Raw genomic sequence first — 25,567 nt, 5'->3', positions numbered from 1 at the left:
GGCACTGAGAAGGAGGAGGCATCGGGGCTTATGCGCTTAGCGGAGCCAGGACGTGGTGGTTTCCAGCCCTGAGCCCCGAGTGAGCAGTGCTGCTGGCGTCCGTCTGTCTCTTACTCCATTTCTTTATTTTTAAACTTATTTATTTACTCCCTTCTGTTGCCCTTGTTGTAGTTATTGTTGTTGTTATTGATGTTGTCATTGTTGGATAGGGCAGAGAGAAACGGAGAGAGGAGGGGAAGACAGAGAGGGGGAGAGAAAGACAGACACCTGCAGACCTGCTTCACTGACTGTGAAGCGACTCCCCTGCAGGTGGGGAGCCGGGGGGCTCGAACCAGGATCCTCACGCCTGTCCTTGTGCTTGGCGCCACCTGCGCTTAACCCGCTGCGCTACCGCCCTACTCCCGCCTTTCTCCATTTCTGTTTGGTTCTACCTGGGTCGCCACGGGGGCTTGGTGGTAGCACTATCCATCCACTGCTCCTTGTGGCCACTTTTTTCCTACATTTTTTTTTTTAATTAGATAGACATAGAGAAACTGAGAGGAGAGAGGAAATAGAGGGAGAGAAAGATAGACACCTGCAGACCTGCTTTACCGCTTGTAAAGCATCCCAGCTGCAGGTGGGGAGTGAGGGCTCGAACCCAGGTTCCTGTGCTGGGTAATATGTGTGCTTAACCGAATGTGCCACAGCCCAGCCCCTGTTCTGCACTGTTGTTTCTACCAGAAATAAACATATTTTGTTGTTTTCCATTAAATAAAAAAAAGAGTGGTTGATGGATGGATGGCTGGACTGATGGATGGAGACAGAAGAGGAAGAAGGAATAGAGGTAGAAGATAAATACAGGGTGGAAGGATAGCAGGTAGATGAAGAGGGACCACTGGATGGAATAGGGGTCTGGAGAGGTAGGGGGAGAGGACCGGCTGGCCAATGGCACCCAGACTGGCTCATCCCACCCCTGTTTCCCAGACGCCACCACAGAGCTCAGCCCACTGCATCCACGAGCACCCAGTAGGCCCTGCGCTCCCGGCCTCAGGGGTCACTCACAGCCCTCCAGGCAGTACTCCACCAGGTACCCGTCGATGCCGCCCGCCCCGATGCGATCCGGAGGCCTCCACTTGAGGGTGGTGGTGGTGTCTGTGACATTCTCCACAATCAGGTGCTGGGGTTCACTCGTGGGGGCTGCAACGGTACAGGGAGATGGGCGGGGTCTCAGAGTGGGATCCCCGGCCGGTCACGAGAGGAACAGGATGGCGGGGCGGGGTCATGGGAGCCAGCCCTCCAGGCACGGATGCCAGGTGCGGGGTGGGTGTTAGCCGGGCAGGTAGGAGGTCAGCGGGGTCTCCAGGAGAGAGGGGGCAGTGGGCGGTGGTGGTCGGGGAAGGCCCAGTGGGCTGAGTTGTTGGGGAAGAGGGAGCTCAAGTGGGCAGAGCTCCGGGCAGAGGTCAGCGTGGGTGGGGCTCACCGATGGGCATGAAGGGCCGGCTGTTGATGCTGGGCTGCGAGACGCCGATGGCGTTGACGGCGAACACGCGCATCTCGTAGAGGACGCCCTCGATCATCTTGGTGGACTCGTAGGTGGTCTCGGTGAAGACCTCGAAGTTGAGCTTCATCCAGCGGTGGGAGCCCTTCTTCTTCCGCTCTATGAGGTACCCTGGGGCGGCCCCAGAGCGCAGGGAGGTGTCAGGTGAGAGGGTCACGTGGGGCCGTGGAGGCAGCATCGTGGTTTTGCAAAAGCCTCTCCTGCCTGAGGCTCTGAGGTCCCAGGTTCAGTCCCCAGCACCACCACCAGCCAGAGCTGAGTAGGGCTCTGGGCTCTATCTTTCACTTTACGTCTCCTTCATTAAAATAAATTATTTTTTATTGGGGGAGTTGGGTGGTGGCACAGCGGGTTAAGCGCACATGCCACAAAGCGCAAAGAACCCGCGTGAAGATCCCGATTCGAGCCCCCGGCTCCCCACCTGCAGGGAAGTCGCTTCACAGGCGGTGAAGCAGGTCTGCAGGTGTCTGTCTTTCTCTCCCCGTCTCTGTCTTCCCCTCCCCTCTCCATTTCTCTCTGTCCTATCCAACAACAATGACATCAATAACAAAAATAATGATAACTACAACAATTAAAAAAAAGGGAAACAAAAGGGAATAAATAAATAGTTTAAAAAATCTTAAGAAAAAATTATTTAAAATAATTTTTATTGGATATCGACAAAGAGAAATTGAGAGGGAGGGGGAGACAGAGAGGAGAGACAGAGAGGCACCTGCAGCCCTGCTTCACCACTTGTGAAGCTTCCCCCCTGCAGGTGGGACCCGGGGGCTTGAACCTGGATCCTTGTGCATTGTGATGTGTGCACTCAACTAGGTGCACCACCACCTGGCCTCCAATAAAAATGTTTTTAAAAAATAGAAGCCAAGGAGGGGCCAGGCTGTGGCACGCTTGGTTAAGCGCACACATTACAGGGCACAAGGACTCAGGGTCAAGCCCCTGCTCCCCACCTGCAGGGGAAAGCTTCACAAGTGGTGAAGCAGAATTACAGGCATAGCTCTCTTTCTCTCTCTCACTCCCTCCCTCTCAATTTCTCTGTCTTTATCTAATAATAAATAAATAAATAAGTTTTTTAAAAGAAGTTAATCGAGGCCCCGGTCCCTGCCTGCAAAGGGAAAGCTTCATGAGTGCTGAAGCAGTGCTGTAGGTGTCTGTGCCTCTCCCTCCCTACCTCTCCCTTTCCCTTGATTTCTGGCCGTCTCTATCAAATAAATAAAAATAATGATAAAAAGAGAAAGAGAGAGAATCAGAGCTTCACTTTAGCACAAGCAATGCTGGGGATGGAACTTAAGATTCCAAGTTTGAAAGCCCTATACCTTATCCACTGTGCCACCTCCAGGACTGTAAATAAATCAGTCTTTAAAAGCTATATGTGTATATATTTATTTGATTTGACTTTGTCACAAGGGTTATTGCTGGGTCTCTGTGACTGCATGACAAATCCACCTCCTGGTGGCCTTCCTTCCTTCCTTCCTTCCTTCCTTCCTTCCTCCCTCCCTCCTTCCTCCCTCCCTCCTTCCTTCCTTCCTTCCTCCCTCCTTCCTCCCTCCTTCCTTCCTCCCTCCCTCCCTCCTTCCTTCCTTCCTTCCTTCCTTCCTCCCTCCTTCCTTCCTCCCTCCCTCCTTCCTTCCTTCCTTCCTCCCTCCTTCCTTCCTCCCTCCCTCCTTCCTTCCTTCCTTCCTCCCTCCTTCCTTCCTTCCTCCCTCCCTCCTTCCTTCCTTCCTTCCTTCCTCCCTCCTTCCTTCCTCCCTCCTCCTTCCTTCCTTCCTTCCTCCCTCCTTCCTTCCTTCCTCCCTCCTTCCTTCCTTCCTCCCTCCCTCCTTCCTTCCTTCCTCCCTCCCTCCTTCCTTCCTCCCTCCCTCCTTCCTTCCTTCCTTCCTCCCTCCTTCCTTCCTTCCTTCCTCCCTCCCTCCTTCCTTCCTTCCTCCCTCCCTCCTTCCTTCCTTCCTTCCTCCCTCCCTCCTTCCTTCCTTCCTCCCTCCCTCCTTCCTTCCTTCCTTCCTTCCTCCCTCCTTCCTTCCTCCCTCCCTCCTTCCTTCCTTCCTTCCTTCCTCCCTCCTTCCTTCCTTCCTTCCTCCCTCCTTCCTTCCTCCCTCCCTCCTTCCTTCCTTCCTTCCTCCCTCCTTCCTTCCTTCCTCCCTCCTTCCTTCCTTCCTCCCTCCCTCCTTCCTTCCTCCCTCCCTCCTTCCTTCCTTCCTTCCTCCCTCCTTCCTTCCTTCCTTCCTTCCTTCCTCCCTCCCTCCTTCCTTCCTCCCTCCTTCCTTCCTTCCTTCCTCCCTCCTTCCTTCCTTCCTCCCTCCCTCCTTCCTTCCTTCCTTCCTCCCTCCCTCCTTCCTTCCTCCCTCCCTCCTTCCTTCCTTCCTCCCTCCCTCCTTCCTTCCTTCCTTCCTCCCTCCCTCCTTCCTTCCTCCCTCCCTCCTTCCTTCCTTCCTTCCTTCCTCCCTCCTTCCTTCCTCCCTCCCTCCTTCCTTCCTTCCTCCCTCCCTCCTTCCTTCCTTCCTTCCTCCCTCCCTCCTTCCTTCCTTCCTTCCTCCCTCCTTCCTTCCTTCCTCCCTCCTTCCTTCCTTCCTCCCTCCCTCCTTCCTTCCTTCCTCCCTCCTTCCTTCCTTCCTCCCTCCCTCCTTCCTTCCTTCCTTCCTTCCTCCCTCCTTCCTTCCTCCCTCCCTCCTTCCTTCCTTCCTTCCTCCCTCCCTCCTTCCTTCCTTCCTTCCTTCCTCCCTCCTTCCTTCCTCCCTCCCTCCTTCCTTCCTTCCTTCCTCCCTCCTTCCTTCCTTCCTTCCTCCCTCCTTCCTTCCTTCCTCCCTCCCTCCTTCCTTCCTCCCTCCTTCCTTCCTTCCTCCCTCCTTCCTTCCTTCCTCCCTCCCTCCTTCCTTCCTTCCTTCCTCCCTCCTTCCTTCCTTCCTCCCTCCCTCCTTCCTTCCTTCCTTCCTTCCTCCCTCCTTCCTTCCTCCCTCCCTCCTTCCTTCCTTCCTTCCTCCCTCCCTCCTTCCTTCCTTCCTTCCTTCCTTCCTCCTTGCTTCCTTCCTTCTTTCTTTTTTTTACATTTATTTATTTTCCCCTTTTGTTGCCCTTGTTTTTTTTATTGTTGTTGTAGTTATTGTTGTTGTTAGTGATGTCGTCGTTGTTAAATAAGACAGAGAGAAATGGAGAGAGGAGGGGAAGACAGAGAGGGGGAGAGAAAGACAGACACCTGCAGACCTGCTTCACCGCCTGTGAAGTGACTCCCCTGCAGGTGGGGAGCCGGGGGCTCGAACCGGGATCTTTACGCTGATCCTTGCACTTTGTACCACCTGCGCTTAACCCGCTGTGCTTAACCCGCTGCGCTACCACCCGACTCCCTCTTTTTCTCTCTTTCTTTCTTTCTCTCTTTCTTTCTTTCTCCCTTTCTTTCTTTCTTTCTTTCTCACCAGAACACTGCTCAGCTCTGGCTGATAGTGGTGCTGGGGACTGAACTGGCGACTTTGGAGCCTCAGGAGTGAAATGCATTTTGCATGACCACCATGCTGTCTCCCCAGCCCCCTGTATAGTTCTTTAAAGGTCACATGACCTAAAAGTTGTTCTGTCTGTCACAGAGCTGTCAGAGGTCACTTGTCAGGGGTGGGTCAGGAAGCAGGAAGGGTCAGGGGTCATGAATTGGGGTCAGGGATCACAGAAAACCACAGATGGTGGGTCTAAGTGAGAAACCTTAGGTTCTGCTCTCTGTCTCTCTCTCTCTGTCTCTCTCTCACACACACACAGGACTTTAGTACACAGGCACTTACCAGTGACTGGCTGCCCCCCATCATATTTGGGGGGCTCCCAGACGAGGATGGCCCAGTCCTCTCCGACAGAGGTGACACGCACGGCCTCCGGAGGGTCTGGGACGTCTGGGGAAGCAGGGCCGTCAGGGGGTCCCTCCAAGCCTCCTGGAGTCACCCCCCCACCCCGTCCAGCCTCCCCTGCTCACCCACAACCCGCAGGAAGATGGAGGCCACGTCCTCGCCCACAGGGTTGGTGACCTTGATGGTGTAGCGGCCCTCGTCCCCCCGCTCTGCGCTCTCGATCACGAAGCTGCTGGTGTCCACCCGCTGCTCAATGTGGACCCGGCCCTCCGTGGCTGAGAACACCTGCGCACAGCCCCCAGACGGTCTCAGCGGACATCTCCCTGCGCAACGCCCTCCCCTCCCCTGCTCCAGAGTCCTCCGTGGCTCCCCAGCACCGCACCAGGCAGCTCAGCCCAGCCTTCTCCTTCCTGCCCACGGCCCCCCAACTCCCACACATACCATCCTTAATTCAAGTTGCCACAGGGCCTCTCGCCCAAGACTCGGCGTGTGGCGGCCACGCCGCTTCTCTCTCTGCTCTCCACTACTCACCCTTATCTGAGAAGCCAAGGAGCATTCAGAGACACCTCAGCTGCAAGTAAAAGCCTCATGCCTTGAATTCCCTCTCCCTCTCTCTCTCTTTCTCTCTCGACATTTATTTTATTCATTTCATACAAAACGCATGAGAGAAAGAAGCCAGGGCACTGTCTTGGTACCTGTGATGGCACCAACAGTCTCAGGCATGCAAGCCGTAGGGCGATGCTGGGACGCAAACCTGGGACCTCTAGCACGCAAGTCCACTGGGCTGTCTCCCTTGCCTCCACCCCCAGGGTTCTCGGAGCCTCCTGTACCTCCCTTCAGCTCGGCCCCAGTCACCCCGGGCTGTGACTGTGTGGACACGGGCCTGCCTCCCTCCTCATGTGAAGGCCTCCTGCAGGCAGGGATGCTCTCATCATGGCCGCAGCCTCAGGGCCTGGGCATGGGGCCTGGCCGAGAGGACCACTCAGGGGCTGTCTGCTGCCTGGCGGGTGAGTGGACACTGAGCCAGGTCTATCCATCGTGCAGGAGAGGACATTCGAGCCCAGAGGAGGGAGGGAAATTGCACTGTCCTGGGGCCTGGAACATACAAGGTGACATCTTTGTGGGATGGATAGATGGGTGGATAGATGGGTGGTGACTTAATGGAGGGTGGCTGGGTGGATAGACGGATGGACAGCCGGATAAGCGGATGGGCAGATGGGTGGATGCATACTGCACGGGTAGACATATGGATCGATGGACAGACTGGGTGGCTGGGTGGACGGATGGTGCACAGATGGGTGGACTGAGAATGGATGGATAGGCCAATGGCTACATAGATAGGTAAAGTAATGATGGATGGTTACTAGTGGATGGAAGGGCAGATGAATGTAGCTGTGTAGATGAAGGAAGACTGGACTGACGGATGGATGAACAGACTCGTGGACTAAACCCTGGACACAGGATGACGGGGTAAATTAGATGAATTAACTGATGGATGGAAAGATGGCAGGATGAGTCACGGCCAGGTTGGTTTGATCGAGTGGTTCTTAGTAGATGGAGCGACAGCTGAAGCCTGTGGTGAATGACGCCCCAGTGCTCACAGCCACCCGCGGATGGAATCAGCCTCCCCGTTTTATACACAGTGAAATGGAAGCTCGGAGGGGGGAAAGCAAGGTGTGCAGGGTCGCTTGGCAGAAGCCCCCCACCAGCACCTCCTCTCCCTTCAGCCAGGTGGCCACGGGAGGGGGCTCCCCAGTGATGGCCACGTCCAGCCTCAGCTTGTTGCCCGCCACCACCACGATGGAATTCTCCGAGGTCTTCCCCGAGCAATCCAGGTGGATCTTTGGCGGCTCTGGGGGCAGAAGGGAGGGTCCAGGGCTGGTGATGGGGGAGGGTCGTTGGGTTTCCCAATCCCACCTGAGGATCCCTGAGAAACTGGGTTCCAACAGTCATAGACACCAGACCCAGCAACTGCTCCAACAGATCAGGGTCCCCTACCCTTCCCTCAGACCCGGGGGTCCCCCAGCCCCTCCTCCCTAGACCCAGGGGTCCCCCAGCCCCTCCTCCCTAGACCCAGGGGTCCCCCAGCCCCTCCTCCCTAGACTCAGGGGTCCCCTAGCCCCTCCTCCCTCAGACACAGAGATCTCCCAGCCCCTTCTCACACCCAGGGATCCCCCAGCCCCTCCTCCCTCAGACCCAGGGTTCCCCCAGTCCCTCCTCCCTAGACCCAGGGGTCCCCCAGCCCCTCCTCTCTAGACCCAGGGGTCCCCCCAGTCCCTCCTCCCTAGACTCAGGGGTCCCCAGCCCCTCCTCCCTCAGACCCAGGGATCCCCCAGCCCCTCCTCCCTAGACCCAGGGGTTCCCCCAGTCCCTCCTCCCTAGACTCAGGGGTCCCCAGCCCCTCCTCCCTAGACCCAGGGGTCCCCCAGCCCCTCCTTTCTAGACCCAGGGGTCCCCCCAGTCCCTCCTCCCTCACACCCAGGGGTCCCCCAGCCCCTCCTGCCTCACACCCAGGGGTCCAGACCCGCAGCCCCTCCTCCCTAGACCCAGGGGTCTCCCAGCCCCTCCTCCCTAGACCCAGGGGTCCCCCAGTCCCTCCTCCCTAGACTCAGGGGTCCCCAGCCCCTCCTCCCTAGACCCAGGGGTCCCTCCAGTCCCTCCTCCCTAGACCCAGGGGTTCCCCCAGTCCCTCCTCCCTAGACTCAGGGGTCCCCCAGCCCCTCCTCCCTAGACCCAGGGGTCCCCCAGCCCTTCCTCCTTAGACTCAGGGGTCCCCCAGCTCCTCCTCCCTCACACCCAGGGGTCCAGACCTGCAGTCCCTCCTCCCTAGACCCAGGGGTCTCCCAGCCCCTCCTCCCTAGACCCAGGGGTCTCCCATCCCCTCCTCCCTAGACCCAGGGGTCTCCCAGCCCCTCCTCCCTAGACTCAGGGGTCCCCAGCCCCTCCTCCCTCAGACCCAGGGGTCCCCCAGCCCCTCCTCCCTAGACCCAGGGGTCTCCCAGGCCCTGCTTCCTCACACCCAGAGGCCCAGACCCCCAGCCTTACCTTGCTTGGGTACATACTCCACTTTGATTTCTGGAAGACAAAGGAGATTGGGTGCTTAGACCCTCATCCGCAGGCCCCTCCACCCACCCTCAGTCCCAGAGGAGAGGGGAGGCAAGGGAGTTCTCTAAGACCCTGACGGGGAACGAAGGGGCATCTTCACCCAGGAAGTTGAGCTTGGCCGAGAGTGACAGGGCATAACCGTCAGGTACGAATGTGTAGTCCCCCTCGTCCTCGGGCCTGACGTCATCAATGACCAGCTTGTGGAACCTGAAGGGGACAGGGGTGGGGGCAGGGGACAGGGGACAGGGTAGGTCAGCCTGGGGGCCACCCCCAGAAATCCCTCCTCACTGCTTTCTGCGGGCCACACCCACCGCTTCCATTCTGTGATCTGGGAAACTGTCACCTGGGGTCCGCCCTCAGGGCTGCTCCTCAGAGCTGTGTGACCTGGAGCAAGTCACCTCTCTGTGTCTAAGTGTCTCCATTTGTCATGAACAGTCAGCGACACATCCCCAGGCTGTTGGAAACATGTAGGGGACTCCACAGCATGTGACATGTGCACTTAACCAGGTGCACCACCACCTGGCCCCAAAGTTTCTAAACTATTTATTTGTTTAATACTAGATACAGACAGAGAAATTGAGAGAGGAGGGAGAATAGAGGGGGAAAGAGGCAGAGAAATATCTGCAGCACTGCTTTACCATTTATGAAGCTTTCACCCAGCAGGTGGGGACCAGGGGCTTGAACCTGGGTCCTTGTGCATGGTAACACATAACATGAAGTGAGGGCGTCTCCACTCAGACCCAGGAGACTAGCCCCCCAGTCCTTCCTGCCTCAGATGCAGAGGTCCCCAGCCCCTATTCACTCAGACCCGGGGGTCCCCCAGCCTCTCCTCCCTCACACCCAAGGGTCCCCCAGCCTCTCCTCCCTCACACCCAAGGGTCCCCCTGCCCCTCCTCCCTCAGACCCAAGGGTCCCCCAGACCCTTCTCCCTCAGACATAGGGGTCCAGGTCCCCCGCCCCTGCAGCCTGTGACTTTCTCTGCCCCTCATAAAACAGCAATGGTGACATGAGGTCAGTTCCCAGCAGCCTAGATCCCATGACAGTGCTGGACTCTGTGAAGAGTGAGCTGTCAGATGGAACACACCAGTACCCTCTCCCACCCAGGCTTGGGCTCAAGAGTCAACTCTTGCGGGGCCAGGCGGTGGCGCACTTGGTTAAAAACACACATGACAGTGTGCAAGGATCCAGGTTCAAGCCCCTGGTCCCCACCTGCAGGAGGAAAGCTTCACAAGTGATGAAGCAGGGCTGCGGGCGTCTCTCTGTATCTCTCCCTCTCTGTCTTCCCCTCTTAATTTCTCTCTGTCTCTATACAAAAAGAAAGAAAGAAAGAAAGAAAGAAAGAAAGAAAGAAAGAAAGAAAGAAAGGAGAGTCAGCTCTTGCCCTTGGCTGCTCTCTGAATCCACTCTGATGGAGCAGGGGAGGGGGATCACCAGGGGTCCCTCCCGACCCCCAGGGCCCCTCCACACCTGCCCTTGTGTGAGATGGTGATCCGCTTGCTGGGCCGCACCTCCACACCGTTCTTGTACCACTTGCCCGTGACCTTCTCGTCTGACACCTCGCACTTGAACACGGCCTGCTCCGAGGCCTTGACCGTCAGGTCTGCGATGTCCTGCAGCACCTCCAGCTGCTTCTCTGCAGGCAGGAAAGGGGGAGGTGGGCGTCACAGGCGTCACTGCTCCAGCCCGGCCTCGGGCCTGTGCGGGTGCCTGCCGGGGGCCACCGGCTCCGGATACTCGGCCTGGAGGGAGCCAGAGCCCAGGAGCTGCCCTTCAAGTCACCGGGTGTCCAGAGCGTGGGCCAGGGGATGCAGACACGGGAGGAGGATGAAGCTGAGGGCAGGCAGAGAAGCACCCAGGGGGAGTGTGTGTGTATGGTTGTGTACATGTATGTGAATGTGTGTGTGAGTGTATCAGTGTGTGTATGAGGGTGCGTGTGAGTGTATAGTGTGTGAGTGTGAGAGAGAGTGTGTAGGTGTGAGAGGTTGTGTGTGTATGTGAAATGTGAGTGGACGGGTGTGAGAGGTTGTGCTTGTGTGTGTCTGTGAGAGTGTATATGAGAGAGGAAGCATGTGTGTGCGTGAGTATAGTGTGTGAGAGAGCATGTGTGTGTGAGACAGTGTGTGTGTGTGTGAGAAAGAGAAAGCATGTGTGTATATGAGTGTGTGTGTGTGTGTGTGTGAAAGAGAGCATGTGTGTATATGAGTCTGTGTATACGTGTGAGACAGTGTGTGTGTGTGAGAGCATATATGTATGTGAGTGTGTGTAAAAGAGAGCATTGTGTATATGTGTGAGACAGTGTGTGTGAAAGAGAGCATGTGTGTATATGAGTCTGTGTATACGTATGAGACAGTGTGTGTGTGTGAGAGAGAGCATATGTGTATGTGAGTGTGTGTAAAAGAGAGCATTGTGTATATGTGTGAGACAGTGTGTGTGTGTGTGAGAGAGAGAGAGAGCATGTGTGTGTATGAGTGTGTGTATACATGTGAGACAGTGTGTGTGAGAATGTGTGTATATGAGTGTGTGTGTATACGTGTGATACAGTGTGTGTGAGAGCATGTGTGTATGAGTGTGTGTGTATATGTGTGAGACTGTGTGTGAGAGACCATGTGTGAATATGAATGTGTGTATACATGTGAGACAGTGTGTGTGAGAGAGAATGTATGTATATGAGTGTGTGTGTGAGAGCATGTGTGTATGAGTGTGTGTGTATACGTGTGAGACTGTGTGTGAGAGACCATGTGTGTATATGAATGTGTGTATACATGTGAGACAGTGTGTGTGAGAGAGCATGTGTGTACATAAGTGTGTGTGTATACATGTGAGACAGTGTGAGTGACAAAGAATGTGTGTGTGTATGAGTGTGTGTATATGTGTGAGACTGTGTGTGTGAGAGAGAGCATGTGTGTATGAGTGTGTGTGTATACGTGAGAGCATGTGTGAGAGAGAGCATGTGTGTGTATATGTGTGAGAGTGTGTGTGAGAGAGAGCACGTGAGAGCCTGTGTGAGAGAGAGCATGTATGTGTATGAGTGTGTGTGTATACGTGAGAGCCTTGTGAGAGAGAGCATGTGTGTGTATGAGTGTGTGTGTATACGTGTGAGAGTGTGTGTGAGAGAGCACGTGAGAGCATGTGTGTGTGAGAGAGAGCATTGTGTGTGAGTGTGTGTGTATATATGTGAGACAGTGTGTGTGAGAGAGAGCACGTGAGAGCATGTGTGAGAGAGAGCATGTGTGTGTATGAGTGTGTGTGTATACATGTGAGAGTGTGTGTGAGAGAGCACGTGAGAGCATGTGTGTGTGAGAGAGAGCATTGTGTGTGAGTGTGTGTATATATGTGAGATAGAGTGTGTGAGAGAGAGCACGTGAAAGCATGTGTGTGAGAGAGAGCATGTGTGTGTATGAGTGTGTGTATACGTGAGAGCATGTGTGAGAGAGAGCATGTGTGTGTATGAGTGTGTGTGTATACGTGTGAGACAGTGTGTGTGAGAGAGAGCATGTGTGTGTATGAGTGTGTGTGTATACGTGAGAGCATGTGTGAGAGAGAACATGTGTGTGTATGAGTGTGTGTGTATACATGTGAGACAGTGTGTGTGAGAGAGAGCATGTGTGTGTATGAGTGTGTGTGTATATGTGTGAGACAGTGTGTGTGAGAGAGAGCATGTGTGTGTATGAGTGTGTGTGTATACGTGAGAGCATGTGTGAGAGAGAGCATAAGTGTGTATGAGTGTGTGTATACATGTGAGACAGTGTGTGTGAGAGAGCATGTGTGTGTATGAGTGTGTGTGTATACGTGTGAGACAGTGTGTGTGAGAGAGAGCATGTGTGTATATGAGTGTGTGTGTGTGTGTATACTTGTGAGACAGTGTATGAGAGAGAGCATTGTGTGTATGAGTGTGTGTGTATATGTGTGAGACAGTGTGTGTGAGAGAGAGCATGTGTGTGTATGAGTGTGTGTGTATACGTGTGAGAGTGTGTGTGAGAGAGCACGTGAGAGCATGTGTGTGTGAGAGAGAGCATTGTGTGTGAGTGTGTGTGTATATATGTGAGACAGTGTGTGTGAGAGAGAGCATGTGTGTATATGAGTGTGTGTGTATACTTGTGAGACAGTGTGTGTGAGAGAGAGCATGTGTGTATATGAGTGTGTGTGTATACATGTGAGACAGTGTGTGTGAGAGAGCATGTGTGTATATGAGTGTGTGTGTATACGTGTGATACAGTGTATGAGAGAGAGAGCATGTGTGCATATGAGTGTGTGTGTATACATGTGAGACAGTGTGTGTGAGAGAGAGCATGTGTGTGTATGAGTGTGTGTATATACGTGTGAGGCAATGTGTGTGTGTGAGAGAGCATGTGTGTATATGAGTGTGTGTGTGTGTGTATACTTGTGAGACAGTGTATGAGAGAGAGCATTGTGTGTATGAGTGTGTGTGTATACGTGTGATACAGTGTGTGTGAGAGAGAGCATGTGTGTGTATGAGTGTGTGTGTGTATACGTGTGATACAGTGTGTGTGAGAGAGAGCATGTGTGTGTATGAGTGTGTGTGTATACCTGTGATACAGTGTGTGTGAGAGCATGTGTGTGTATGAGTGTGTGTGTATACGTGTGAGACTGTGTGTGAGAGAGAGCATGTGTGTATATGAGTGTGTGTGTATACGTGTGAGACAGTGTGTGTGTGTGAGAGAGAGCATGTGTGTGTATGAGTGTGTGTGTATACCTGTGAGACAGTGTGTGTGAGAGAGAGCATGTGTGTGTATGAGTGTGTGTGTATACCTGTGAGACAGTGTATGAGAGAGAGAGCATGTGTGTGTATGAGTGTGTGTATACATGTGATAGTGTGTGAGAGAGAGAGCATGTGTGTGTATGAGTGTGTGTATACATGTGATAGTGTGTGAGAGAGAGAGCATGTGTGTGTATGAGTGTGTGTGTGTATACATGTGAGACAGTGTATGAGAGAGAGAGCACGTGAGAACATGTGTGAGAGAGAGAGAGTGTGTGAGTGTCTACAAGTATCTGAAGAGCCGGAACAGCCGTAAGGGGCCCTCAGTCGTGGAGCCCGAGAGGGATGTGCTGGTGAGCGGACCGAGCCTGCAGGGGGCCTGGGCGCCGGAGCAGCCCAGCCGGGAGCTGGGCCGCAGCCACTCACCTTCCACGATGAGCTCGCCCTCACACTGGCCCCCGTTGGTCATGACCTTGTAGAGGCCGTGGTCCTCCAGGGACACGTCCGAGTAGATGAGGATGTGGCGTTTCCCGTCCTTCTTGAAGCGGTAACGGGCCTTGTAGGAGTCCTCCCGTGTCATCTCCACGCCGTCCTTCATCCTGCCCAGGGGGGCGGGACACTTCAAGGTCAGGGGTCGTGGGAAGTGGCCAGAACATGGGGGAAGCCCAGGGGGTTACAGGGAGCTGCTGAACAGTGTGGCCGTGGAGTGTGGTGCATCCCCTCCCATTCCACCTCAAGACCTCAGCTGCATCGCCTCCTCCAGGAAGCCTTCCCTGATCACTGAAGTTCCTTTCCTCCTACTGGAAAGCAGTATCTATCACTGAAACACTTGTCAAAATAGAGCTTCTAGGGAGTCGGGCGGTAGCGCAGCGGGTTAAGCACAGGTGGCACAAAGTGCAAGGACCGGCTTAAGGATTCCGGTTCGAGCCCCGGTTCCCCACCTGCAGAGGGGGAGCTTCCTGAGTGGTAGAGTGGCGTTGCAGATGCTTCTGTTTCTCTCCCTCCCTTTCCCCTCTCTCTCTCAATTTCTCTCTCTCTACCCAATAATAAGTAAATAAAAAGATTCTTTAAAAATAGAGCTTCTCTATTTATCTATAGGGTGAGCAGAATGAAGCCTGTCTCTATAACACACGCGCCAGCAACTGCCAGCTGACACACCCCATAAGGGCAAGCACCATGGGCATATTCTCTCCTCAGCTCATCTCCAACATATAATCCAGCAGTGATGCTGCTCAAAATATTGCTGGATGCAGGGACAAATGCAGGGTGGGCATCTGGGTGCTTGCGGAGGTGGAAGGAAGGAAGGAAGGAAGGAAGGAAGGAAGGAAGGAAGGAAGGAAGGAAGAGTGGGTAGACAAGATGGATGGATGCATAGATAGATGAACCGATGGGAACAATGAGTAGATGGGGGATGGAACAATGGATGGATGGATGGATGGATGGATGGATGGATGGATGGATGGGTGGGTGGGTGGATGGATGGATGGATGGATGGATGGATGGATGGATGGGTGGATGGGTGGATGGGTGGATGGATGCATGGATGGATGGGTAGATGGAGGGATGGGTGGATGGATGGATGGGTGGGTGGGTGGGTGGATGGATGGATGGATGGATGGGTGGATGGGTGGATGGGTGGATGGATGGATGGATGGATGGATGGACAGATGGATGGGAAGTGGATGGATGGATGTGTGGGTGGGTGGATGGATGGATGTGTGGGTGGGTGGATGGATGGATGGGTGGATGGGTGGGTGGATGGATGGGTGGATGGATGGATCAGTGGATGGATGGATGGATGGATGGATGGGTGGATGGACGGACAGATGGATGGGAAGTGGATGGATGGATGGATGGATGGATGGATGTGTGGGTGGGTGGGTGGGTGGATGGATGGGTGGATGGGTGGATACATAAATGAATGGACCAAAGGATGGATGACTATTTGAATGGAAGAATAAATGATGGAATAAATCTGAAACTGCAGAGATCAGGATAAGAATCCTGAGGAGAAGAGATGCAGAAGGCAGAAGTACTAAGAGCTAAGCACAAGGACTGGCATAAGGATCCTGGTTCGAACCCTGGCTCCCCACCTGCAGGGGAGTCGCTTCACAGGCGGTGAAGCAAGTCTGCAAGTGTCTATCTTTCTCTCCCCCTCTCTGTCTTCCCCTCCTCTCTCCATTTCTCTCTGTCCTATCCAACAACAACAACAACAATAATAACTACAACAATAAAACAACAAGGGCAACAAAAGGGAATAAATAAATAAAATAAATATTTTTTTAAAAATTTTTTAAAAAAAGAAGTACTAGGAGCTAGGAGGGTACCTGCTTTGCGTGACCCGGTTCAAGCCTAGGAGGGAGCCTTAGGCTGTGGGATCTCTCCCTCTCTCCCTTTGTTTCTCGAAAATGTCAGTTCAGAGAAGCAAAGCCCTGGGACAACAAGGAACTTCTTGAATCCCTAGGGGCCACAGAGGTGGTCCAGTGGTCGAATACACGGTTCACATCCATGAGGCCCTGGGTTCAATCCCTGGCACCTCATTAAAGAAAGAAGTTTGGGCTGGAGAGATGGCATACTCTTCAAAAGAGTCTTCTGCCTGAGGCTCTATGGCCCCAAGTTCAATCCTCAACTCCACATCAGCCAGAGCTGAGCAGTGCTCTGGTCTTTCTCTCTCTTTAAAGTAATATAAACAAAGGGATGGGGTGGAGGTGTGCACAGTTACACACACACACACACACACTACACACACACACACACACACACACACACACACACACACACACACACACCAATGCATAAGGACCATGGTTCAAGCACCCAACCCCTACCTGCAGAGTGAAAGTTTCACAAGTGGTGAAGCAGGGCTGCAGATGTCTCTCTGTCTCTCTCCCTCTCTGTCACCCTCTTACCTCTCAGCTGCTGGCTATCTCTATCCAAATAAATAAATAAAGATTTTTTTAAATAAAAAATATTTTTAAAAAAGAAATAAGCTTTAGAGGTCACAGTGGGGCTGGGAAGGACAGCAAAATGGTTATTCAAGAAGCCTTTCCAGAAGCCTAAGACATGAAAGTTCCAGGTTCAATCCCCAGCCCACCAGCAGACAGAGCTGAGCAGAGCTCTGGTATCTCTCTCTCTCTCTCTTTCCGTGTGTGTGTGTGTGTCTTTCTCTGCTTCTCTTTCTCTTAAAATGAAGTATTTTGAAAAATAAAGAAGGAAAAGAAAAGAAAGGATGTTGAGCAGGTCACAGATGAAGATGAGGGTGGGTAGGGGGAGGCTGTGGTGTCCTGGTGAAGGGTCACAAATGCCCATGGGAGGCCACAGAGCGGAGCTGAGGCCAGGAAGCTGAGGGCACTTCCATGGAGCCAAGGACAGGGCGGGGGGGGGGGGGTACTTACCACATGACCTGCGCGCCCTCTTCTGACACCTCGACCGACATCTCCACCCGGTCGCCCACAAACACCTGCTGGTCCTCGAGGGGCTTGATGATCAGGACCGGGGGTTCTGTGGGGTAGTGGGGGGTCCGGGGCTTCAGGACCCCCTGCAGAATCGTGCTCCCCAAGGAATGCTGGCCTCACCGTTTATGTCTTTATTTACTTGTTTATTTATTTTTATTGGACAGAGACAGAAATCGAGAGGAAAGGGGGTGATAGAGTGGGTGGGGGAGATAGTATAATGGCGATGCAAAGATCAGCTCTTTTTTCTAAAAGTTTATTTATTTTATTTCAATGAGAGGGAGAGACACAGAGGGCAAGAGAGAACTAGAGGCAGAGACCAGAGCACTGTTCAGCTCTGGCTTACGGTGGTGCCGGGATTGAATTTGGGACCTCGGAGCCTCAGGCATGAAAGTCTTTTGCAGAACAATTATGCTGTCTCCCCAGGCCAGATATGCTCTTTTTATTGTTATTATTATGATTTGTATTGTCACCAGGGTTATCCCTGGGGCTCAGTGCCTGCTCTATGAATCTACAACTCCTGGTGGCCATTTTCCCTCCTCCCCCCACCCCCCGTCTCTATTTTCACTGGATAGGACAGACAGAAACTGAGAGGAGAGGGGGAGACAGCGAGGGAGGGTGACAGAGAGACACCTGCAGCTCTGCTTCGCCGCTCGTGAAGCCTCCCCTCAGGTAGGAGGAGAGCGGCAGCTTCAGCCTGGGTTCTTGTTTGTGGTAATATGTGCGCTTAACTGGTGGGCTACGCCTGGCCCCACAAAGGTACTGAGGTTCCAAGGTCCCAGGTTCAACCCCCATTACCACTATAAACCAGAGCTGAGCAGAGTTCCGGGGATAAAAGAAAAAAAGAAGGGAGTCGGGCGGGAGCACAGCGGGTTATGTGCACGTGGCGCAGAGCGCAAGGACCCGCGGAAGGATCCCGGTTCGAGCCCCCGGCTCCCCACCTGCAGGGGAGTCGCTTCCCAGGCGGTGAAGCAGGTCTGCAGGTGTCTGTCTTTCTCTCCCCCTCTCTGTCTTCCCCTCCTCTCTCCATGTCTCTCTGTCCTAGCCAACAACGGCATTAATAACAACAATAACAATAATAATAACAAGGGCAACAAAAATGGGGGAAAAATAGCCTCCAGGAAAAGTGCCGGCACCGAGTCCTAGCAATAACCCTGAAGGCAAAAAAAAAAAAAAAAAAAAAGAAAGAAAGAAAGAAGAGAGAGAAAGGGAGACCTGCAGTCCTGCTTCACTGCTTGAGAAGCTTCCCCCCTGCAGGTGGGGACTGGGGGCTCGATCCCGGGTCCCTGAGCATGGTAACATGCGTCTCTACACCATGCACCACCTCTTCTCTCTTTCTTTCTTTCTTTCTTTCTTTTTTTTTTTTATCTTTTAAAGATTTATTCCAGGGCTGAGTGGTGACCCATCCAGTTGAACACACAACTTAACAACACACAAGGAGCCAAGTTCGAGCCCTCAATGCCCACTTGCAGGGGGGAGGCTTCAAGAACAGTGAAGCAGGGCTACAGTCTGTGTCTGTTTGTCTATCTCGCCTTCCCTTCAGTTTCTCTCTGTCCAACCAAAATGAATAAGTAAAATAAACTTTTTTTGAAATTTTTTATATATTTATTTTCCCTTTTGGTTGCCCTTGTTGTTTTTCATTGTTGTTGTAGTTATTATTGTTGCTGTTGTTGATGTCGTCGTTGTTAGACAGGACAGAGAGATATGGAGAGAGGAAGGGAAGACAGAGAGGGGGAGAGAAAGACAGACACCTGCAGACCTGCTTCACCGCCTGTGAAGCGACTCCCTTGCAGGTGGGGAGCCGGGGGCTCGAACTGGGATCTTTACACCGGTCCTTGCGCTTTGTGCCACGTGCACTTAACCCGCTGCGCTACCGCCCGCCTCCCAAATAAAATTGACTTTAAAGATTTATTTCTATTTCTTTCATATGAGGGAGACAGAGAGAGGAAACCAGAGCACCAGTCATGCAGTGTCAGGAATCAAACCAGGAGCCCCGGGCCCAGGAGTCCTACGCTCCGCCACCTGAGCTGTTTCCCCGGCGCCCAGACTCACCTTTGACAAAGACTTCAGTGAAACACTTTTCATCCTTGACAGCGACCTCGTAGGCAGAGTCATCTGCCAGCGTGCACTTGTTGATGGTGAGAATCCGCTTCTTGCCCACGTTCTCAAACACGTATCTGTTGGGGGCACAGCGTGCCATTGAGACAAACTGCCGGAGGGACATCATGGCCCCGCTTCTGATTCTCAAGTGATCGTGGAGAAAGTGCTGACTATCCCTCCGTGTAGATCCCACTTCCCACTGGGCCCCAGCTACCCTCCTAGAGAACTCCATTTCCCAGACTCCTTTGCAGCTGGCACAATGCCACCATGGAGTTTGGGCCAGTGGGATGGATGCATGTGGCATGTGTCTCGGCCCCTCACGGTTCTGAGTGGCTGGTTCTGATTTATTTGCTTTGATTTAAGATAATGGAGTATAGTCACGTATGGGTCGGTGGTGTTTATATATTCTGGGAAAGACGCTAGTAGACAAGGTTATTATGGTAGCATAATAGTCATGCAAAGAGACACTCATGCCTGAGGCTCCAAAGCCCCAGGTTCAATCCCCTATGCTACCATAAGCCAGAGCTGAGCAGTGCTCTAGTAAAAGAAAAAAGAAGAAAAGAAAAGAGGGAGACACTTGCAGACCTGTTTCACCACTTGTGAAGCATCCCCCACTGCAGGTAGGAAGCCGGAGGGGGGAGTTGAACCCGGATCCTTGCTTGGGTCCTTGAGCTTAGTACTATGTGCACTTACTGAGCACACCACCACCCACCCCCATCCATACATTTCAAGGAAGTGATGGGGCGTCCTTTCTGGGCAAAGGGTGGCCAGCGTTATTTCTGGGTGCTCTCTCCAGGACTCCAATTTCCCATCCACACCCCCCAGGTGTACACCCACACACACCCCAGAGTGCACCGACCGCCCCCACACATGCACACACACCCCAGAGTGCACTGACCGCCCCCACACATGCACACACATCCCAGGGTGCACACGCCCCCCACACCCCCCCCAGGGAACACACACACACCAGGGTACACATACACACACACCCCAGGGTACACACACACCAGGGTACACACACACACACACCAGGGTACACACACACACAACCAGGTCACACACACCCCAGGGTACACACACACACCCAGGGTACACACACACACACACCCCAGGGTATACACACACACACACACACCCCAGGGTACACACACACACCCCAGGGTACACACACACACACACCAGGGAACACACACACACACCAGGGTACACGCACACACCAGGGTACACACACACACCCCAGGGTACACACACACACACACCAGGGTACACAAACACACACCCCAGGGTACACACACACACACCCCAGGGTACACACACACACACCCCAGGGTACACACACACACACCCCAGGGTACACGCACACACCAGGGTACACACACACACCCCAGGGTACACACCCCCCCACATACACACCAGGGTACACACACACACCAGGGTAAACACACACACATACACACCAGGGTACACACACACACAACCCCAGGGTACACACACACACACCCCAGGGTACACACACACACACACAACCCCAGGGTACACACACACACACACACACCCCAGGGTACACACAGACACACCAGGGGACACGCACACACACACACACACCAGGGTAAACACACACATACACACCAGGGTACAGACACACACAACCCCAGGGTACACAAACACATACACACCAGGGTATACACACACACACCCCAGGGTACACACAGACACACCAGGGGACACGCACACACACACACACACCAGGGTAAACACACACATACACACCAGGGTACAGACACACACAACCCCAGGGTACACAAACACATACACACCAGGGTATACACACACACACCCCAAGGTACACACACCCCCCAGGGTACACACACACACATACCAGGGTGTACACACACACACATACCAGGGCACACACACACACACACCCCAGGGTACACACACCCCAGGGCACACACACACACCCCAGGGTATACACACACCAGGGTATACACACACACCCCAGGGTACACACACACCCCAGGGTACACACACCCCCACACACACACCAGGGTACACACACACACCAGGGTAAACACACACACATACACACCAGGGTACACACACACACAACCCCAGGGTACACACACACACACCCCAGGGTACACACACACACACCCCAGGGTACACACACACACACACACACACCCCAGGGTACACACAGACACACCAGGGGACACGCACACACACACACACCAGGGTAAACACACACATACACACCAGGGTACACACACACACAACCCCAGGGTACACAAACACATACACACCAGGGTATACACAAACACACCCCAAGGTACACACACACCCCCAGGGTACACACACACACATACCAGGGTGTACACACACACACACACCAGGGCACACACACACCCCAGGGTACACACACACCCCAGGGTACACACACCCCCACACACACACCAGGGTACACACACACACCAGGGTAAACACACACACATACACACCAGGGTACACACACACACAACCCCAGGGTACACACACACACACCCCAGGGTACACACACACACACCCCAGGGTACACACACACACACACACAACCCCAGGGTACACACACACACACACACACCCCAGGGTACACACAGACACACCAGGGGACACGCACACACACACACACCAGGGTAAACACACACATACACACCAGGGTACACACACACACAACCCCAGGGTACACAAACACATACACACCAGGGTATACACACACACACCCCAAGGTACACACACACACCCAGGGTACACACACACACATACCAGGGTGTACACACACACACACACACACCAGGGTACACACACACACACCCCAGGGTACACACACCCCAGGGCACACACACACACCCCAGGGTATACACACACACACCAGGGTATACACACACACCCCAGGGTACACACACACCCCAGGGTACACACACACCCCAGGGTACACACACACACACGCCCCAGGGTACACACACACACACGCCCCAGGGTACACACACACACACCAGGGTACACACACACCCCAGGGTACACACACACCCCAGGGCACACACACACACCAGGGTACACACACACCCCAGGGTACACACACACCCCCCAGGGTACACACACACACCAGGGTACACACACACACACCCCAGGGTACACACACACCCCAGGGTACACACACACACTCCAGGATACACACACACCCCAGGGTATACACACACACCCCAGGGTACACACACACCCCAGGATACACACACACACTCCGGGGTACACACACACACACACACCCCAGGGTACACACACACACACCAGGGTACACACACACACCCCAGGGTACACACACACACACACACACACCAGGGTACACACACACACCCCAGGGTACACACACACACCCCAGGGTACACACACACACACACACCAGGGTACACACACACACCCCAGGGTACACACACACCCCAGGGTACACACACACACTCCAGGATACACACACACCCCAGGGTATACACACACACCCCAGGGTACACACACACCCCAGGATACACACACACACTCCGGGGTACACACACACACACACACCCCAGGGTACACACACACACACCAGGGTACACACACACACCCCAGGGTACACACACACACACACACACACCAGGGTACACACACACACCCCAGGGTACACACACACACCCCAGGGTACACACACACACACACACCAGGGTACACACACACACCCCAGGGTACACACACACACACCAGGGTACACACACACCCCAGGGTACACACACATACTTGCTACTTGGCTTGATCTCCTGCCCATTCTTGTACCACTTGAGGGGAAGGTCTGGGTCGCTGATCTCCACCACCAACTTGATCTTGTTGCCTCTGTCCACTTGGTAGGCAGGGTCCAGCTTCTTCGTGAAGGCTGCGATGGGGTGGCAGGGAGCAGAGAGGGGAGGGCCGGGGCTGAGGGCTTCTCCCTGACCTGCGCCTCACCGGAGCCGCCCAGCCTCCCTCCCCAGACCGCTCCGAGCTCAAGACCAGAAAGCCTCCTCAGAGGTCCCCGCCGGGCCTCTGCGCCTCCTCACGGCGGGCCCTCCGCAAGGTCGGCCCCTGGTCCCGTGGTCAGCAGCCCCCCCGACGAGGCTGCCGGGCCGCCACTGACCTGCACTCTTCTTGACCTCCACCTTGGTCTTTTTGAGACGTTTCAGCATGCCCCGCAGGTCCGTGATGCCATACTGGAAGGCGATCTTCTCATACTCGCTCTTCTTGGCCCCTTTCAGGAGCTCCCAGATCTCGGGAGGGATGCCCAGGTCATCTTCATCCTTCTTCTTCTTCTTCTTCTCTTCCTCAACCACCTCCCTGAGGGCGGGCAGAGCACATTGGGGCTGCCCCAGACTCCCACCGCTTCCCGGCCCCAGCCTCCTGGCCTCCATCCCGCCCCCTCCCTTCCAGTATGGCTGGGATATCTGATGCCCACATCAGAGGCACGCCGCCCCCTCCCGCCCCCATGCCCACAGGAGGAAGCCCTGGCCACCCAGGCTGACCACGCCAGCCCTGCCCCCTCCCCTCTCGCCCCCACACCACACAACCATGCTCTCTCCTGCCTCTGCCCACAATGTGTCTCTGGCCCACATGTCCCTGCCCCACCTTCTCTCCCCAATGGGCCCCTTTCCACCCCATAATTAGTGCCAGTGGTCCTCTGCCTTCCTCCCAGACTCTCACTCCGGACCCTCCTCTGGCCACGCTGAACCTTCCAGGGTGGGGGGTGGTCACCTCGGCCATGCCACACCCATCTTCCCAAGGCAGTGAGGGGCTTGAAATTAAGGATTAGGGAGTCGGGCAGTAGCGCAGCGGGTTCAGCGCACGTGGCACAAAGCGCAAGGACCAGCATAAGGATCCTGGTTCGAGCCCCCGGCTCCCCACCTGCAGGGGAGTCGCTTCACAGGCGGTGAAGCAGGTCTGCAGGTGTCTGTCTTTCTCTCCCTCCTGTCTTCCCCATCTCTCTCCATTTCTCTCTGTCCTATCCAACAATGATGACATCAACAACAATAATAACTATGACAATAAAACAACAAGGGCAACAAAAGGGAATAAATAAATATTTTTTTAAATAAAATTAAATTAAAAAGAAATGAAGGATTAGAGGGGCTTCTCTGTCCAGGTTTTAGTAGACAGGTTCAGATGTTTGATGAGTGAGAGAGTGAGAGGATTGTGAGAAAGAAGGAAGCAAAAGGCAGAAGAAGAGACAAGTGGGTGAATTTGGGGGTGTCTGGGGATCCGGATGGGCAGAGAGTAAAGGGCAGGGGATGAGAGATAGATAGTGGGTGAATTTGGGGGTGTCTGGGGATCCGGATGGGCAGAGAGTAAAGGGCAGGGGATGAGAGATAGTGGGTGAATTTGGGGGTGTCTGGGGATCCGGATGGGCAGAGAGTAAAGGGCAGGGGATGAGAGATAGTGGGTGAATTTGGGGGTGTCTGGGGATCCGGATGGGCAGAGAGTAAAGGGCAGGGGATGAGAGATAGTGGGTGAATTTGGGGGTGTCTGGGGATCCGGATGGGCAGAGAGTAAAGGGCAGGGGATGAGAGATAGTGGGTGAATTTGGGGGTGTCTGGGGATCCGGATGGGCAGAGAGTAAAGGGCAGGGGATGAGAGATAGTGGGTGAATTTGGGGGTGTCTGGGGATCCGGATGGGCAGAGAGTAAAGGGCAGGGGATGAGAGATAGTGGGTGAATTTGGGGGTGTCTGGGGATCCGGATGGGCAGAGAGTAAAGGGCAGGGGTGAGAGATAGTGGGTGAATTTGGGGGTGTCTGGGGATCTGGATGGGCAGAGAGTAAAGGGCAGGGGATGAGAGATAGTGGGTGAATTTGGGGGTGTCTGGGGATCCGGATGGGCAGAGAGTAAAGGGCAGGGGATGAGAGATAGTGGGTGAATTTGGGGGTGTCTGGGGATCCGGATGGGCAGAGAGTAAAGGGCAGGGGTGAGAGATAGTGGGTGAATTTGGGGGTGTCTGGGGATCCGGATGGGCAGAGAGTAAAGGGCAGGGGTGAGAGATAGTGGGTGAATTTGGGGGTGTCTGGGGATCTGGATGGGCAGAGAGTAACGGGCAGGGGTGAGAGATAGTGGGTGAATTTGGGGGTGTCTGGGGATCCGGATGGGCAGAGAGTAAAGGGCAGGGGTGAGAGATAGTGGGTGAATTTGGGGGTGTCTGGGGATCCGGATGGGCAGAGAGTAAAGGGCAGGGGTGAGAGATAGAAAGGTGGAAGGGCTGGCAGATGTCTGATGTCTGCATTGGGTCGGGAGGCAGGTGAGTGTGAAGAAGGCTGTGGAGCTGGTTAAGCACACACACTCCCATGTGCAAGGACCCAGGTTCAAAACTCCAGTCCCCACCTGTAAGAAGGCAGCTTCCTGAGCCGTGAAGCAGCGCTGCAGGTGTCTCTCTTTCTCTCTCCCTCTCTACCTTCCCCCCTCCCATCTCAATTTCTCTCTGTCCTTTCAACTAAAAGGGAAAACTAAGATGGAGGGTGTATGAAGGGGTTGGGGGCTGGTGGGAAATGTCTGAGTGAGAGGCTGATGGGAGATCGTTGGCGGTGGCAGTCTGGGCAGACAGACAGATGCCACTGTTGGCAGGTGGGGTTGCCTGGGACTTGGCCGTGGGGAGAGGTGGGTGAGTGCAAGGATGGCTGGATGGGCCAGCAGCAGGAAATACATGTTCGTTTGTGGTTAGACACCACACTGGGCATCAAGTTGCCAGTGTCCAGTCACTGACATTGCACTCAGCACTGATGAGCCCAACATAGGGCTTCTGGGTGAGGTGCCCCTGCC

The 25,567-nt window shown here is 54.3% G+C and overlaps 1 protein-coding gene across 1 annotated transcript in view; it reads right to left on the bottom strand.

Moving 5' to 3' along the window:
- The window catches only part of MYBPC2 (myosin binding protein C2), a 43,031-nt gene that overhangs the window by 10,176 nt on the left and 7,288 nt on the right, over window positions 1-25,567 (bottom strand). Inside the window, exons 7-19 of the mRNA XM_060174867.1 lie at window positions 22,907-23,103; window positions 22,534-22,666; window positions 18,679-18,803; window positions 16,570-16,675; window positions 13,601-13,773; window positions 9,925-10,090; window positions 8,558-8,664; window positions 8,398-8,427; window positions 7,065-7,204; window positions 5,478-5,637; window positions 5,293-5,397; window positions 1,460-1,648; window positions 1,042-1,176 (exon numbers count right to left, since the gene is read on the bottom strand). Of these exons, the coding sequence (XP_060030850.1) occupies window positions 1,042-1,176; window positions 1,460-1,648; window positions 5,293-5,397; window positions 5,478-5,637; window positions 7,065-7,204; window positions 8,398-8,427; window positions 8,558-8,664; window positions 9,925-10,090; window positions 13,601-13,773; window positions 16,570-16,675; window positions 18,679-18,803; window positions 22,534-22,666; window positions 22,907-23,103 (1,766 nt within the window). The remainder of the gene's footprint in view (window positions 1-1,041; window positions 1,177-1,459; window positions 1,649-5,292; window positions 5,398-5,477; window positions 5,638-7,064; window positions 7,205-8,397; window positions 8,428-8,557; window positions 8,665-9,924; window positions 10,091-13,600; window positions 13,774-16,569; window positions 16,676-18,678; window positions 18,804-22,533; window positions 22,667-22,906; window positions 23,104-25,567) is intronic.

The sequence above is a fragment of the Erinaceus europaeus genome, chromosome 2, assembly GCF_950295315.1.
Source record: "Erinaceus europaeus chromosome 2, mEriEur2.1, whole genome shotgun sequence".
Taxonomy (NCBI): domain Eukaryota; kingdom Metazoa; phylum Chordata; class Mammalia; order Eulipotyphla; family Erinaceidae; genus Erinaceus; species Erinaceus europaeus.
The sequence above is the reverse complement of the archived record's forward strand: the minus strand, read 5'-3'. Positions and strand labels throughout refer to the sequence as shown.